This window comes from Natator depressus, chromosome 10, assembly GCF_965152275.1.
Source record: "Natator depressus isolate rNatDep1 chromosome 10, rNatDep2.hap1, whole genome shotgun sequence".
NCBI lineage: Eukaryota > Metazoa > Chordata > Testudines > Cheloniidae > Natator > Natator depressus.
In genome coordinates, this window is record NC_134243.1 from 84,103,845 (window position 1) to 84,122,439 (window position 18,595).

Genomic DNA, 18,595 nt, shown 5'->3' on the forward strand with positions numbered 1-18,595 from the left:
TGTACCCTCAGGCCCTAACATCTGAGGGTTGTCAGCTTAATCATCCCAGCTTCAGCTGAAGACTATGCAAAAACTTCAGCTTGTGTGAAACACAGATGCCTGCTTACTTAGCATGGTTTTCCACAGAGAGCATATTACACCTGTTCCCCAGGGACGGCCCAGGTTTCTCGTTTGTAGCCAAGCGTTGAGCAGTTTGGCTGTTGAAATGAGCTACTCTGCTCACTTGTCTGGGCTCTGAAGTGGAATTGACTAAAGCACCTCTTCTTGCTCAATCTGCATGCACACTCTGCAAAAGGATGCTGCATTATTTTCTCACTACGCCCAAAGAAAGGGGGAAGAGAGGGAGCTACCAAGAAATCCCCAGTCCTAGCACTACCCAAAGGGAGAGCAGGAGCCCAGTCCTCCTTTGAGTTATTGTCTGCCTTGTGACAAAGTTCCTCCTCTGCCTTGGTGGGTCCTGCGATTATTGGCAGATTTGCTCGCCTCAGAGGTTCACGGCAGCCCTCAGTTTGGCCACTTTCATGGCTCAAGTCTGCCGTTCCCTCAGTTAGCCTCATCACTGGCCAGCATGGGGAAAAGGAAGAAGAAGAATCCCTGCAGTCTCTGCTGATTCACCTAGTGGATCGGGGAACAGGCCAGAGACCTTCCTCTCTGGTGGAACCCACAGTCCAGGTCAACTCCTCCAGTATCAAGTAGGGAGTTGGAGGGATTCGGGGAACCTGGGCCCGCCCTCTACTCCGGGTTCCAGCTCAGAGCTCTGTGGATTGCAGCTGTCTCAGTGGCTCCTATAACAGCTGTGTGACAGCTACAACTCCCTGGGCTACTTTCCCCTGGCCTCCTCCCAACACCTTCTTTATTCTCACCACAGGACCTTCCTCCTGATGTCTGATAATGCTTGTACTTCTCAGTTTTCCAGTAGTACACCTTCTCACTCTCAGCTTCTTGCGCCTCTTGCTCCCAGCTCCTCGTACGCGCACCACAAACTGAAGTGAGCTCCTTTTTAAACCCAGGTGCCCTGATTAGCCTGCCTGTCTTAATTGATTCTAGCAGCTTCTTGATTGGCTGCAGGTGTTCTAATCAGCCTGTCTGCCTTAATTGTTTCCAGAAAGTTCCTGATTGTTCTGGAACCTTCGCTGTTACCTTACCCAGGGAAAAGGGACCTACTTAACCTGGGGCTAATATATCTGCCTTCTATCACTCTCCTGTAGCCATCTGGCCTGACCCTGTCACAGCATATATTCCACTCTGGGTGCACATGTGCCCTATGCACATGAGATCAAACTCTTTTGAATAGCTCTGTCCAGGGGGGCTGTGCGTTGGGAACTCTCTTGACTACCATAGCAGAGGATATAAGGGGTTGGGACAGCCTCAACTGCCTCTCACTTCCTTCTTACCACTCTTGAGATGGAATCCTGCAGTATCCACATCTCTTCAACCTGCAAAAGATTTCTTAGATATTGTTGTTCTAATTCCATAGCTACAGTTGTTAGTTAGCATACCTGTTTGGTGATAAATAAATGAATAAATAAAGTTTAGATAGATGTACCCTGTGGAACCAAAGCATTGATACAGTTTCTCTCCCGCAGTACCCTCTCGCCTCCCTGTACAAAGCTAGACACACACACACCCTAGTCCATGTGGCCAAAATGGCTGAAGGCAAAGCTCCAAGATTCAAGATCTGCCCCTCCTATGATTCAGCAGTGGTATGTCTGCTGGAGACTTCAATGCAAGCATCGGTTGACTGACCCCATTTTCTGAGAGACCACCTCTTCCCAGCCAGTTGGACTCCTCCAGTGCCTCTGTGAGCCATCATGTTACCCCAAGCTCAAGGAGTACTCGCAAGCCTTGTTCCTTGGAAGCTTCCACTTCCAAGCAGAACAGAAGCTGTAAGGAGACCCATACTAAGGACCAGGGAAGATGTAGCTCTCGCACTCCTGCTAGGAGGCAGATCCTCTTCTAAGTCCCTGGCCTATGTTATACAGGAGGTGGGACTAGATGATTATGAATCTGTGAATCCTTCTCTTCAGAGATTCTGATCGTGATCGCCTCCACCCATTGGTAGGGAGCACAGCTGGACCAACTTCAGATTTGGAGGAAATGATTGGCTCTCAAATATCTGTGTGTGTCAACGTGCTGCAACTCCAAGCTATTCAATTGGCATGAAGGGCATTCTTACCGCTCCTTCAGGGTCTCCAGACAATACCACAGCAATGCACTTGTTGAAACTCTCTGGGTAAGGATAAAAGGGGTAAAAAACAAGAGTGATATCATGGTAGGGGTCTACTATAGATCACCTAGCCAGGTAGAAGAGGTGAATGAGGCTTTATTTAAACAACTAACAGAATCATCCAAAGCACAGGACTTGGTGGTGACGGTGGACTTCAACTACCCAGTCATCTGTTGGCAAACTAATAAAGCAGGGCACAGATTATTTAACAAATTCTTAGAATGCATTGAAGACGATTTTTTATTTTGAAAGGTGGAGAAAGCAACTAGGGGAGAGGCTATTCTAGGTTTGATTTTGAGAAATAGGGAGAAACTGTTAGAGAATTTGAAAGTGGAAGGCAGCTTCGGTGAAAGTGATCATGAAATGATAGAATTAATGATTCTAAGGAGTGATAGGAGGCAGAAAATGATAATAGATTTTAAGAGGGTAGACGTTAGGAAACTCAGAGAGTTGATAACTTGCTTCCCATAGGATCTTACCTAAGGGGGAAAACAGTTCAAGAGAGTTGGCAGTTTTTCAAAGAGACATTAAGGGCACAAGAGCAAACGATCTCACTGCATAAGAAAGATAGGAAGTATGGCAAGAAACCACCTGGTTTAACCTGAAGATCTTCAATGACCAGAAACTCAAAAAAGAGTTCTCCAAAAGGTGGAAACTAGGTCATATTATGAAGGATGAACATAAAAAAAAGAACACAACCGTGTAGAGACAAAATTAGAAAGGCCAAGGCACAAAATGAGATTAAATTAGCTAGAGACATAAAGAGTAACAAGAAAACATTCTTCATTCGGAGGCTAAAATAGGGAAGAACAAGTTAAAAATTACATAGGGCTAGTCTACACTGGCAACATAGTTGCAGCAGAGTGCTGGGAGAGAGCTCCCCCAGCACTCTAAAAAACCCACCTCCGTGAGTTTTTTCACACCCCTAAGCGATAAAGTTGCCACACTGTTAAGTGGCAATGTAGACAAGCCCTTAGATATTACTAGATGTTTTCAAGTCAGCAGAGCCTGATGAAATGCGTCCTAGAATACTCAAGGAGCTGACTGAGGAGATAGCTGAGCCATTAGCAATTACCTTCAAAAACTTATGGAAGATGGGAGAGATTTCAGAGTCCTGGAAGAGGGCAAATATAGTGCCAATCTATAAAAAAGGTGAATAAGGACAACCCGGAGAACTACAGACCAGTCAGCTTAACTTCAGTACCTGGAAAGATAATGGAGCAAATAATCAAGCATTCAGTGTGCACACACCCAGAAGATAATAAGGTGATTATTAACAGTCAACATGGATTTGTCAAGAACAAATCCTGTCATACCAACCTAACAGCTTTCTTTAACAGGGTAACAATCCTTGTGGGTGGGGGGGGAAGCAGCAGATGAGGTATATCTTGATTTTAGTAAGGCTTTTCGTAGTCTATGTCTACACTGCACTTTCGTTGTTAAAACTTTTTTCACTTGGGGGTGTGAAAAAAACACACCCCTGAACAACAAAAGTTTTAATGACGAAAAGCACCAGTGTGAACAGCGCTTTGTCAGCAAGAGATGCTCTCTTGGCGACGAAGATACTGCCCCTCGTTGTGGGTGGTTTTATTTTGTCGCTGGGAGAGCTCTGCATAAGGTTGTTTTGGATTTTCGCAATCAATCTATTCACCTCCTGATTATCTTCCCTAAGTTTTATTCTTCACCAGCCGAAGTGAGACTCCATGCTCCAGATGTGGTTAGAGCATTGTCTTTTTATCTGAATAGGAACAGATCAATTAGGATCTGTGAAACTATTCATGGCATTCTCAGCATAGTCAAGGGGACAGCTGATATCCTCACTGAGACTGTCCCAGTAGGTTTCGGACTGCATACATAGCTGCTATGTTCTTGTGAAGAAGGATGCACCTGAACATGTTAGATCCAAATTGACCTCAGGCAACCTCCATCGCCTCTAAACAGTATCTCTTTCAGGAAACTCTGTAGGGCAACAACATGGAGTTCATTCCACATGTTCACTTCTCACTATTCCTGGCTGCAGGCCTCTAGGTTACATGCAAGCTTTGGTAGAGCAGTCCTCCAGTTGATATTTCAGTAGATTCCTCTTACCCAACTCCAAGGAAGGATACTGATTACTAGTCACCAAGAGTGGAATCTGTGTGGACAATCATGTGAAGAAGAAAGTACAGTTACTGAACAGTAACTGGTTCTTCACGATATAATGTCCACACAGATTCCATGACCCTCTCTCTGTCCCTGCGAATTGCAGAGGCATCAGGTTTGTATAATTTTTGGTGGTGCTGCCCCCCCACCACCACACACACACACCTGCCTTATAAGCTGATATATATTATGTAAAATAATGTAAAAATTGATTGGAAACAGTAAGCATTTAACAGTTTCCCTATATTGTTCAATGTGGCGGGGAATGAGGGCTCTGGCTGGGGGTGGGGGCTTTGGGGTGGGGCTGGGGATGAGGGCTTTGGGGTGTGGGAGGGGCAGAGGGTTGGGGTACAGGGGTGTGAGGGCTCTGGCTGGGGATGCGGGTTCTGGGGTGGGGCTGGAGATGAGAAGTTTGGGATACAGGCAGGCTGCCCTGGGGCCTGGGCCAGAAAGGAGGACTACCCCCAGCCTTCTCCCCGCCAGCAGCAGCGAGCTCTGGGGGACGGGCCCCCCACTTCCCTCTGACAGCACACTCACCCCACACCACTCTCACGGCACGTGCTCCTAGGGCCCCTCTTAGGTCCAGGGGGTTACACTTCCCCGGAGCAAGAAATCCTCATTCAAAAACAAGAGCACCAAGAGTTTAGAGGGAAAAACAACAATCAACAAACTTTTCCCCAACCTCAACTCCAGAGAGAGATTACGGGGGGAGGAGGGGAGAGAGACTTCATGCTGCATCCCCGGGAGAACCCCTGAAAGGAGCTGCTCACGTGCGGGAGGTGCAGCGAGAAGTCCGGCTGGCCATGGGGCAGCAGGAGGCTACATTGCAACCAGGGAGACAGGAGGGAAAGAAAGTGGCTCAGTGGGAGTGGGGAGGAGGAGAAGCAGTGAGGTTGTTTTGCAGCGAGGAGACAGGAAAACAGCCCGAGTTTCTCCCCGCAAAGTGGAGATGGGGAGGAGGAAGCAGGGGGTGGGGCAGGGGAAGGGGTTCAGAGTAGTGCCCTGGCTACAGTCACAAAGAAGGGAAACTAGGAAAGGGAAAGAAAAAGCCCAAAGCAGGCTGAGCAGCCACCTGGGGCTCCCTGAGCTGCTACAGTCACTCACTCACTCCTCTGAATCTCCACCCAAACTCCTCAGTGTGCCGCTAGCACCACTCCCTTTTGTAGCCAGCAGCGGCCAGCGAGGAGCAGCAGGGCAGCTGCCCAGGGCGTAGGCAGGCACGCTCTGGGGGAGGCACGCAGGCGGGGCCGTGGGACACTCAGGGGGAGGCGCGCAGGGCCAGGGGAGAGACCCATCCCCGTCCCGAACACGGGTGGAGCACGGGCACCACAGGCCCATATAACTTGCTGCCCCTTGCTAATTGAAGTCTTGACACTTGGGAATCTTATTGATGAAGAAAGTGAGAGGTGCTTAAGGTCACCCCACCCCTGATGCCCTCAATTACAGAGCTCACAAGGGCTCCAAGGGCGCAGGCATGGCCCCAACAGACACTGCTATTAAAAAGACGTCAATATCTTGCTCCTGGGAGACATGCACTCAAGAGTTGAATCTGTGTGGACAAAACACCCCGCAGTAACTAGTATTCTTTGAGATAAGTAACCATATTTTCTTACCAGCCAAGCAAATTAGGGCTAAATGGCAGTTTTCAGTTCAAGCTGGTAGTTGGAAAGAGGACAGCCAGCCCCCTTGCTGAAAGGAATGCTTAGGCCTCATTCACTTGTGGGTTTTGTCTAACAGTAAGTTGCCATATGATGTTACACCTGAGCAAGCTCTGGCTCATGAAGAGGTGAGGACACGCCTAGATGCATCCATCAAAAACATGCGGACAGTGACAGACAAGTTCCTGTCAGCCATCATCAGCTCAGTGGATAAAATCCCGTAAGTACAATGAGCTGCACCTTTGCTTTCTGAAAACTATTTTTGATTTCATGCTCACAGCGGTCTTGCTTGCTCTCTTGTTTCTTTCATAGTTATGGCATGCGCTTCATTGCCAAGGTTCTGAAAGATTCACTACATGAGAAATTTCCTGATGCTGGTGAGGATGAGTTGCTGAAGGTAAGGAGTTGAATACTTTTGCCCTCCTTTTGGCAAAGAGTAGTGTGTATGATTGCAAATCAGACTCGGAGCCAACCTGGCTATTGCAGAGACAGATCTATGTATCATCCTGCTCCCTGGAATATGTACATGATCTTTTAGATTTTAGTGCTTTCTCATTAAGGACATAGACTATTCCAGCTGTATTTTGTGTTGTGTGTGAATGTTGTTGTGTATGGTACAGGGCTTAGAAGGAGGGATCCTGTCGCTTCTGCCTTGTTTTTAATTTCCTTTTGGGCATTTGATCCTTCAAGTTTCTTTGACTTGCTGTACAGTTTTTGCCAGCAAGTGAATCTTTGTTTTTGCTGAAGCAATTGCAGCAAGGTCTTCCTTTCTTAAAGAGACAATATCAGGTTAAAAATATATATTAAAAACGCCAATATCCTTACCTGTGTTACTAATGGCACCCCACAGTATTTCAACAGCAGGCTATACTGATCACTTTTCACCATTTCTACTGTCTATTTACACCTTTCTGCTGTCGCTGCCTAATTAGTATCACTTTCTGGTTTTCATTCGGTATTGAAATATGGCAGTGCTTGACTTAGACACATTTAAAATTCCAAAACTTTCACTGAAATTAAAAAATAATAATAATGAAAACATTTGTATTTCCATGAACCCCTTTTTAATTAACAAACCCTAGGTTTAGAGCATAGCATACCTGATAATGTCTCTTTAAACTGCTCTGCTCCTACTTTATAAGAAAAAAATTTGAATGCTGTTTCTTCTCTCTTCTAGTTCTGTGCTTTCCCACACTGAAGCATCGATTCTAGACTTTCTGTGCAGGTGAATTAACTTTTTTTCCAATGTAAATTTAGAGAGAAAACTGCAACTTTCCCTAGGCTTTCCTGTAAACCTGCTCTCTGTAGAAACAATATAGTTGTAAAGATGGCAAAGTCAAAGCTACAGACAGTGGTAGACTTAATGTTCACATATGATTAACAGATGTTTAAGAACAGAGTGGCCCCATATAACACAGTTCTCCATACTTTTCTTAGTTTGGTCACATATTAGTAGAGAGGGTGTCTCTCAGGCACATTTCCCATTCCCAGTTTTAGAACCCTCATTATCTTTAATGTTCACACAGCAGCGCTGTGTAACTATAGCAGTTGCTTACATGGAAAAATAATAATACCAAGGAAATACTTTATTTTTAAAAAGTTCCACTGCTGTGTCTGACCCCTGAAAGTGGTTCCTATCGCCTCCTCTTCTATTGTATAAGTGTTAAGCTAGTTACTCCCTGATTTCAGCGGTTTGTTCAGGCGTCTAGGCTCTTCCGTACATCGAAGCACTTAGAAATCAGGAGATGATGTTGTATGACAACACTCCGCAACAACCAGAAAAGATCCGTGGCTCACCAGAAAGCCACAGAACACACTGTGAGAATACAGCTCCAGGATAGCTAGTTGGGTCTTAATTTCCTTTCCCTGGAATATCTTTGGCTAAATGTCACATGAAGATAGAAGGAAGCCTGTGAGTACATGGACAACATATTTATTAACAGTTGTCTTCATTCTCCGAGGGTTTTAGCTGTTTACATTTAACATGGTATTGTATAGTACAAATCTATTCACCAAGTAGTCTTCTAGTATCTGCTTTCCTCACTTTTCTGGCATCTGAGTTGAAATGGTGTCTCGGTTTTCCTAAATCACGGTTATCTTGAGATCTCTGTGGGAAATTTCAGTTGATTTCTTCAGGAATTATTCTGAAGAGGGGTGTGTGAAAATTAGTATCTGTTTTCCACCAGTATTACTACTCGTCAAATCCGTCCACTGACTTTCTGTCTCCACCACATTAAACGCAAACTTTGGTCCTTGCCTTTGAGGTTCTCCTCAATTTTACTCCCCCTACTTGTCCCATCTCACCATTCTTTTGTTCTGCCAATGATGGCAGACACTTTTTTTGCTCACTTCTCTTACAATTACCTTCATGTCTTCTTCCATGCTGCCCTTTTTGCATGGAACACCTTCCCCAAATCAGTTTACACACTCACTACTCTATCCTCCTTCAGATCCTTTAAGTGTCACCTCTGTTTTCATACCCATGGTAAACTGCCTAATCACTATGTAGAGGGACAGGGTGGGTGAGGTAATATCTTTTATTGAACCAACTGTTAGTGAGGGAGGCAAGCTTTGGAACAGAAAGTTGGTCCAATAAAAGATATTACCTCACCCATCTTGTCTCTCTAATATCCTGGGTTATGGCTACAACAACACTGAATCAATAATTACTGTGTAAGCAGCCTGTTAGTAACTCATTAATAGTTCTTATTCATATATCTTATTTATAAAATTTTTAAAAAATTATAGCCTACAAATGATACTTAGTTAAGAATATCTGCAACCTTGACTTCCTGTTGCTAGTACCCTTATTTTCCCCTTCCCTCTTCCATCATGATTAACACCCTATTGCATCTTGTTCCTATATATCTGTAAATTCTTTGGGGGCAGGGGCTATCTGCTAGAGTATGTATGTATAGCACCCAATACAGTAGGGCTCCAATCCTGAACTGGAGTCTGGGTGTCTGATGCAAATAATAAAAATTTGTCAAAGCCTAGTCAGAGTAGAGTATATAAAGCCCAGTCGAAGCCTGTGTCACTGCCTCTTGACATGCTTCTCTGCTCAACTCTTCCCAGATCATTGGCAACTTACTCTATTATCGCTACATGAATCCAGCTATTGTTGCTCCAGATGCATTTGACATCATTGACCTTTCTGCTGGAGGTCAGCTGACTACAGACCAGCGCAGAAACCTTGGTTCCATTGCAAAGATGTTACAGCATGCTGCATCCAATAAGATGTTCATGGGAGACAATGCTCACCTAAGCATCATTAATGAATATCTTTCACAGTCCTATCAGAAATTCAGGTAGGAGATCCCAGCTAATAGGTTGGGAAGTACAGAGAAGGGCCATATTGCAAAGAAATAAAGGTACTATTTGGGCTACCTGCTGCATTTGAACTGGTTCAGTCTCTTAAATGTGCAGTCTGTTGAAGATGTCAGTGATTGCATTTGAAGGTCTGGATCAAGGCAACCTGCCGGTGGCAAGAAATGCTGGAACCTCTTCCCTTAACTTGCCATTTCCTTTCTTTTAAAGGAGTGGGTCAGAAGATTGTGCTCTGAATCAGACTTAACAGCCATTGCACAAAGCTTTTATTTGTGTTATAGATTATATACTATATACAGCAAATTAGGTTAAAAGTATGTTATTAAGGTTGCAGAGTCAAGCACTCTAAAGTTAGGAAATGCCACAATTAATGTGGCCCTTGTGCATATTTATTATGATACCATCTTTTATTACATGATGATGTACAATTTTTCTATCTGACCCCTACAGACCACACTGCCTTATCATGTGAGGAAGTAATAAGCACAGAGTAGGCAGTCAGAAGAACCTGAATTGTAATCCTACCTCTACCAATGACAGGCTTCAGAGTAGCAGCTGTGTTAGTCTATATTCGCAAAAGAAAAGGAGTAATAGTGACACCTTAGGGACTAACCAATTTATTTGAGCATAAACCTCTACTAATGATTCACTTTGTGGCCTTAGGGAAGTCACCTTTTTGTCCTTTTTCAATTTCCCCGTCAATAAAATGGGGATAATAATACTCTCCTATCTTGCAGGAGAGTTGTGAAGATAAAAATCACTGATATTTGTGAAGCACTCTGATATGGAAATGAGCACCATAAAGCCCATGAGAAAATTTAATAATCTTATATTCATTGCAGGGTTTGGACAGCGTAAATAAGGCATGGGGCCATACACTGAATAATCAGTGAGGATAAAAAGAAATGTGCCCTGAATACAGGAGTGGTCTAGTGGAAAAATAGCATGTGTTCATGTAATTAAAGACTGTATCACAACACAAAAGGAAGACTACTTAATTGTAGCATAGCATTTCCCAACTTTTGATAGCTTGACTTCTCAACCTTATTAACATTTTTAATGTATGTAATATCCTAGGTGGATATTTTTTAAAGGAAAAGGACTAACACAAATTCTGTTCTCTGTAACTATGAAGGCCACCCCCCGTTATGCGTCATCAGGTTGGACCCCTTAACCTGAAACATGGCACCACAGACTCCCTCTTGCTGTACAGAGATAACTGCACTAGCTGGCTACCAGAACAGTCCGTTATCCTGTGTGAACCAGAGGCAGATGCGTAATACCTATGGGGAGATGAATGAGTATCCCCATTTTACAGACCGCATAGCCAAGGACAAATATCTGCCTCTCAGAAAAAACCTGCCAATGTGACTAAATGGATGGGATTTGGGATTGGCATATTAGAGATTTGGGTTGTGCTCTCAGTTTCAGTAATCTCTCTATTTATGAGGCCTTGCTTAATAAGGGTAATGAAAAGTACAGAATTAATACCAGCCAGAAGAAGTCAGTCTAGAACTTTTGATCTCCTGTCTTCCAGTACAGTACACCTTACTGTAGACAAAAAGATATTTTGATGGGAGGCATCAGAAGAAGAAAAGGAGAATGGTGATCAATTATTTTTGTAAAAAGAAAAGGAGTACTTGTGGCACCTTAGAGACTAACCAATTTATTTGAGCATAAGCTTTCGTGAGCTACAGCTCACTTCATCAGATGCATACTGTGGACATCCGATGAAGTGAGCTGTAGCTCACGAAAGCTTATGCTCAAATAAATTGGTTAGTCTCTAAGGTGCCACAAGTACTCCTTTTCTTTTTGCGAATACAGACTAACACGGCTGTTACTCGGAAACCAATTATTTTTGTGTGTGTCTCACCCAGAGGTTCTGGTCTGTGTGTGGAGTACTGAAGTGAGGTACTGGAGCACTGTGTGCGCATAGTGCTAATGGAATCTTGAGGGGTGTTGTTAGCACAAGCCAAAATCAAGCTGTACTGTGAAATACAGATGAGCAATGGTGATTTTCAACAGTTTATAACTCTACCAAATCTGAACAAATTTACAGGTCAATAAAAGGCACCTCCCTGGCCCCAGAACTGTCCCCTGTCAAATTTCAAAGTCTCGCTACACACTATGATGGTGTTAAAGCTCTTCAAGAAAGGATTACCATTTTTTATAATGGAAAGTTCTAGACAACTGAAAGATAGGGGTCACACCTGCTTCCCCTATAATAGTAATAATGTCTGATACGACCAGACTGCCTTTGCTTTCTTCAGTTTCATGATCGTAGAATCTCTCTCCCCGTTGGATGTGTAAACAAGGCCACTAGAGATGCAGGGTAGCACCTGTCCAGCAGATACTGGGGAAAACACTTTAGCATATCCTGTGTACCTTCATGTCGTGTGCTAAAGCTGACCCACAAACACCAACATACCTTCTTCAAGTGATGGTCCCTATTGTATTCCACTGAGGGGTTTATGCATGCGCACCATTCTCCTGAAGCCGGAGAATTTGAAAATAGCGTCTGCTGGTTCATGCATGCGGCCTGGCTCGCCTTGTGGTTTCATCTGAGGTGATAAAGGGTGGACTGACTGCGTCTCCAGTTCCTTCTCACCGCCGCATGGTCTGAGTCAGAACTTTCAGTAGTGTCCTCGTCTCTGACACACCTTTAAATACATTGTTGTAAATAGTTCTTAAAATTTTAGGGTTTTATAGTACTTTTTAGCTGTTTTATCATAGCTTTTAGTTTTAGTGATTAGGGTTTATTTGTCTACCCTCTCCCCTGCCTCCCACTGCCCCATACCCAGGCATGGGTGCCTTACTATGCCCAGGACCCCAGACTTGAAACTCTGTGCCTCCTGCCCTCATTTCTCGGTCAGAAATGAACACCAATGCTGTCTCTACTGCTTGGGAGAAGCCCACATTGCATCCAGGTGTAGTATCAGCCAGTCCTTCCCCAGCTGGACCTGAGAAGGCCATGCTCTCTGCCTCCGGAAGCACCTTATGGAAGTCTCCATGAAGCCTCACTCAGACTCAGGCCAGGGGACCACCCCCTGTACATCGGCCTGAATCAGCGAGGAGTGTACCTCCTGCGACCGAGACCGAATCCAGCACTGACGGTACCACCACTATGGACCCCATGCCGGAGCCGCCTCAGGAGGTAAGGAAGCATACCCATAAGCATGGGAATAAGTCTTCCTCAAAAACTAAGGAAGTGGATGCTTCTTCCACTAGTTCAAGCCCTGGATACAGAATGCACTCAAAACCACATAAACACAACAAGAAGTCCCACAAGCAAGGAGATACGGCAGTCCCAGGTACTGGAACACTGGTATCATCAACACTGGCTTCCCATAAGATGCGGGATCTGCCCACTCCAGGGAAGTCCACAGCACCACCACTAGTTCCGAGTAAAGAGAGGGTACCCCAGTGGTTCTCAAACTTTTGAACTGGTGGCCCCTTTCATATAGAAAGCCTCTGAGTGTGACCCCTCCTTATAAATTAAAAACACTTTTCATATATTTAACACCATTATAAATGCTGGAGGCAAAGCGGAGTTCGAGGTGGAGGGTGACAGCTCGCAACCCCACATGTAAGAACCTTGTGACCCCCGGAGGGGTCCCAACCCTCAGTTTGAGAACCCCTAGGGTACCCTGAACACCAAGGCGTTTGAGCCCCAGGACGTCTTTGCCTTAGCAGAACTGGGATCAGTGCATTTATTGGGACCCACTACCTCTAGGGAGACTATTTCTTCCCCTCATGATATGACACTATTGCGAGACCCCTCACGTCCTGCTTCGATGGTCTATGCCCTCCCACTGGCTCGACTGTACTGCTGATGAAACGAGAGTCTGCCTTCACATCCTCTGATGAGTCGGACACTGGAGAGGAATTATCAGCATTGTACATGTATTTACATATACTTACATTTATTTACATCTATTTACAAAGGCAGTCCAGATCTTGGCAATACCCGCCTCTCCAACCACCATGGAGCCACTGGTTCCCTATGCCATGGGGACCACTTCAGGACCCTCTGGATCCAGACTGCTGGCCTTATTGGGGGTCCTTGTCCCAATACCCCCCCTCAGAACCTGCCTGATCCACAAGGGAGCCTTCACCTGCCTCCCCATTGAGGGCCCCTTCTAGCAGGCATTCACATCCATTGCTGAAGGAGGAACCCCTCAGCCCAGCTCTGATGGTGCCACCAGAACTGGAGAGATTTCCCTAGTCTTCCCTGGATGAAGCAGTGGCTACAGCGTCCCCTTTGGCTCCTGACAACTTTAGACAATTTCAGAAACTACAAATCCTGCATCTTGGCAAGGGGTTAGACTATATGACTCTTGCAGTCCCTTCTAACCCTATAGTTCTACCGCATAGAGTTGCGGGGAAACTCCACATTCCCCTAGAGGAAATCCAGGATACCCAGCCTAAATTCCTCGATATCCTCCACTCATCAGCACCACCTAGAATCACATTGTCTAGTAACAATGCCATTCTTGAACCAGCCGAGACAGTATGGCACACACCAACCACATGCAGGCCTACCCTCAGAGGGGCACAAAAAATATATTATGCTCTAGCTAAGGGGTCTGAGTTTCTCTTCTCACCCCCCCTCCCGAATTCCCTCGTGGTCCAAGCAGCAACTGAACGAGCGAGATAACACCTGCGCTCCACACCATCCAACAAGAAGGGCAAGCACTTGGGCCTTTTGGGGTATAAGGTTCTGTTCTCTGCCAGTCTCCAATTCAGGATTTCAAACTATCAGGCCAAATATGACTTCCTGAATTAGAACAGACTGGAGGAGTTTGCTGACTAACTCCCAGAACAGGACTGGACTCATTTCCAGGCAATCATTACGAAAGGGAAACTGGTGTCCAGAACAACGCTCCAGCTGGCGATGGATGCAGCAGAAACCTCATCCAGGGGTATGGTTATGGCTATAGTTATTCGTAGGGAATCATGGCTCCACTCCTCCGTTTTCCATTGGGAGGTACAAAACATTATTGAATACCTCCCATTTGATGAATCCCATCTTTTTAATCAAAAGATGGATGAGTGCCTACATGCTCTCAAGGACTCCAGAGCCACCCTTCACTCTCTGTGTATTTACACACCTGCCATGAAGTGCAAGTTCCATTGCCCGCCATCCACACAACACTACTGATCCCTCCAATTTTACCATCAGGGACCTTATAAGCCACCAAGGAAGTGACAGAAGACCCAGATATCCCGCCCTCTGGGACCCCACTTCACATGCTTCCACTTTGCAGCTGCAATCCGCAACTAAAAGATATTTCTGAGTCAACCTCAAGAGCTGCCAACTACCTTGCCTACAACCTCACAACCATCCTACCTCCTTTGGGGATCATCTAGCACACTCCTTTCAAGCTTGGAGTGTGGTAACAATGGACAAATGGGTGCTGAACATAATCCAACATGGCTATACAATCGAATTCATCATACTACCTCCTCCAAAGCCCCCCCAATCATTCCTCATGGACCACTCTCATGACAGCATCCTCACCCAAGAGGCGAACTCCTTAGTGCAACAGGGAACGGCAGAACGCGTTCCCCCGGAATATCAAGGAACTGGGTTCTATTCCGCTTACTTCCTGATACCCAAGAAGGCGGGTGGAGACCAATTCTGGACCTCTGTCACCTCAGTCACTTCATTTGCAAGCCCAAGTTTCATATGGTTACACTGGCAGCAATCATCCCATCCCTAGAAGAAGGCATGTGATTTACAGCTCTTGATATGCAGGACACTTATTTTCACATCAATATCCATCTGGCCCACAGGCTCCTAGCTGCACGGTCCAGACACAAAGCCCAAGTTTCAACTTCCATGCTGCTCGACCTTCTTTCATCCCTCGAATCTTCTTTCGTCCCACCATCAACTCAGTCACAGCATGGGCTTAGCTACCAGGTAACAGGTTCCAGACACTGCAAGAACTCATAACTCACATCAACAATCCTTATGTCCCGGCCGGGACTTGTCTGCTGGGCCGCATGGTTGTGTACATAAGTCACCGCCTTTGCTCAGCTCCATCTTCACTGCTTCCAGATATGGCTCCAGACAGTTTACTTGCCCAAACATCACACCATGGACCTCATGTTTTGACAGTCTTCCCCAGGGTGCTCTCATCCCTCCTGTGGTGGACGGACCCATGTCATGTTTACACAGAGGTTCCCTTCCTCTCCTCCTCCACAGACAAGATGATCATCATCAATGCATCCCTTGTAGGCAGGGGAGCACACATGGGCAATCACATAACACAGGGAGCATGGACTCCTCGGGAATTCAGGAGGCACATCAACATCCTGGAATTCCGAGCTGTAAGAAAAGCATGCCAAGCCTTTCTCCTGTTCATCTGTTCCTATCATGTTCTTATTATGTTGAACAATACCACCACTGTTTTCTACATCAACAAACAAGGGCATGAGATTGACTGCTCTGTGTGCACAAGTGGTCAATCTCTGGAATTGGCGCATCGCCCACCATATCCTCTTGTCTTCAGCCTATCTCCCAGGGACACGCATGTGATTGTGGACTCGCTAAGCAGGCAGTTTGCGATTGACCATGAGCGTGAACTCTATGACTCCGTAGTTTGCGCCATCTTCAACTGATGGAGGATACCTACCAAAGACCTCTTCACCTCCCACGTAAACAGCAAGTTCAACATGAACTTCTCCAGGGGAAGTCTTGGCCATCACTCTCAGGGCTTTGCTCTTATACTCATCTGGTCAGACCAAATCAACTACGCCTTCTCTCTTCTACCTCTACTGCCTCGAGTACTCTGTAAGATCAGATGAGACAGAGTGGCCATCATTCTGATCGCTCCCTGCTGGCCCTGAGAGTTTTAGTTTCCCAACCTCCTATGTATGTCAACCTGTCCACCAATTCCCCTCCCAATCTTCCCTGATCTGCTGATGCAATGCAACAGTGAAATCAGACATCCCAAGCCACAGGCACTCCACCTTTAGAGCATAGTATTTGGATGGGCATCTACTCTAGAATGGACCTGTTCCTTAGCTGTGCAAGACATCCTCTCCTGCAGCAGGAAAGAATCCACTAGACACTGTTACAGGGCCAAGTGGAAATGTTTCACTTTCTGAGCCCAACAAAAGGAACTTTCCCCAGAATGGGTGAGGATTTCCCTCCTCCTCGACTACCTCCTGTCCTTGAAGGCATCAGGTCTTGCCCTCAATTCTCTGAAAGTCCACCTAGCAGCCATTAGCGCCGTCCACCCTCCTGAGGAAGAGCACTGTCTTCACACACCTGTTAACTGTTAGGTTTTGGATGCCCTCATCAGAACCTTCCCACCCATCCAACCCATCACTCTGCAATGGGATCTGAATATAGTTCTATCTGTACTAATAAAATCACCCTTCAAACTGTTGGCATTATGCTCTATGTCATGAAAGTCGCCTTCCTTATTGCTATGACTTCTGCAAGAAAGGTCAGTGAACTTGTGGCGGGGAGGGTGGCAGACCCTCCCCCACTTCACAATTTTCCATAAAGATAAAGTCTGTTTGCGCCTACATCCCAAATTCCTGTCAAAGGTAATCTCCCAGTTTCACATTGATCAATCCATTCACCTACATTCACTTACCTGTTTTCTTCCCGAAGCCTCACACATTTGCTGAGGAACGACAACTCTACTCCCTAGACATCTGACAGGTTTTGGCCTTGTACCTGCAGAGGACAAGACCCATCAGAAAGTCCCCCAAACTGTTTGTTGCACTAGCAGAAAGACTTAAGGGTCAGGCAATCTCCATCCAGAGAATCTCCAAGTAGATTTTGTGTTGCATTACATTTTGCTATCAACTATGTGGCTTGCCTGCCTCCCCCTACTGGGGCACAGGCGCTTTCCTCAAGAGTCCAGACTTTGACCACAACCTCCCTTCAGGACGTCCTGCTCCAGGACATATGTAGAGCGGCCACGTGGAGTTCCGTGCACATCTTGCAACACATGCCTTAGTACAGGACTTGGCATCAGATGGCTCCTTCGGCCAGCAGTCGTCTGCATGACTGTTCCATCTTCATCCTCACACCCTCCTCTGACTTAAGTACTGCTTGCTAATCACCTTAGGTGGAATACATGAGGGGATCATCACTCAGACGAATAGGAGGTTACTTACCTTTAACTGGAGGTTCTTTGAGATGTGTGGTCCTTAACAGCATTCCACTTCCCGCCCTCCTTCCCCTCTGCTACGGATATGTCTGGTTCAGGGTGGAGAAGGAACTGAGATACAGTCAGTCTGCTCTGCCCTTCATCATCGCTTTGAACAAAACCACGAGGTGAGGCAGAGCACATGCATCGACCAAGGGACACTACTTTCAAATTCTCCAGCTCCAGACTCATAGTGTTCATGCGTAAACCCCTCAGTGGAATACAGAAAGGGACCACACATCTCAAAGAACCTCCAGTTACAGGTAAGTAACCTCCTCTTATTGTACCAAAGTTCCAAAGAACAGCTCTGCTTGAGAATATCACAGGGAGTCAATGCCTTGGTTATGTCAGTGCTTGTGATTGGCAGGATTGCGTTGATTCTTTTTTCTTTTTGTCTGAAGACGTTTTTTTCAGGCTGCCTGTGAGGTTCCAGAACTACAGGATAAATTTAATGTTGATGAATATTCTGACTTGGTGACTCTCACTAAACCAGTTATCTATATTTCCATTGGAGAAATCATCAATACACACACGGTAAGTATACACCAGTCACATTTCTTTCTTGCAGAATGGCCCTTCTGAACAATCTGTTACTGATTGGTTTAATGTGAGTCATTTAACAAATTCAGATGTTGACGATATTGTTTAAAAAAAAGGCAATATCTTCTGAACTGTCAAAATGTTGAGGTCAGTAGTTTGTCTGCTTATGGCCTTTTTAATATTTTTTTTTTCTTGTGAAGTCATCTGATACTTTAAGTCTTATGTGACGATACCAGACATTTGCCTGCTAGTATCTTCACTTGGAATCATATGAACTGAGAGGAATTCTCTCCAAAGAGAGCCTAAATAATGTAATTCTTAAATTAGGTGAAACAAGACACAGGAGGAACAGTTAAATGATTGTTTATATTTGTATTAATCTAGCTGCTTTTAGATCATCAAGATGCGATTGCGCCTGAGCACAATGATCCAATTCATGAGCTGCTGGATGACCTGGGTGAAGTTCCCACTATTGAGTCCCTGATAGGTGAGCTGCTCTTCTTTTACATGAGGGAGATGTGATGTTCTTC

The 18,595-nt window shown here is 45.4% G+C and overlaps 1 protein-coding gene across 1 annotated transcript in view; it reads left to right on the forward strand.

The window, feature by feature from the left end:
- IQGAP1 (IQ motif containing GTPase activating protein 1) overlaps window positions 1-18,595 on the forward strand; it is a 168,317-nt gene that overhangs the window by 115,631 nt on the left and 34,091 nt on the right. Inside the window, exons 27-31 of the mRNA XM_074966741.1 lie at window positions 6,107-6,247; window positions 6,340-6,424; window positions 9,103-9,335; window positions 17,927-18,059; window positions 18,450-18,552. Of these exons, the coding sequence (XP_074822842.1) occupies window positions 6,107-6,247; window positions 6,340-6,424; window positions 9,103-9,335; window positions 17,927-18,059; window positions 18,450-18,552 (695 nt within the window). The remainder of the gene's footprint in view (window positions 1-6,106; window positions 6,248-6,339; window positions 6,425-9,102; window positions 9,336-17,926; window positions 18,060-18,449; window positions 18,553-18,595) is intronic.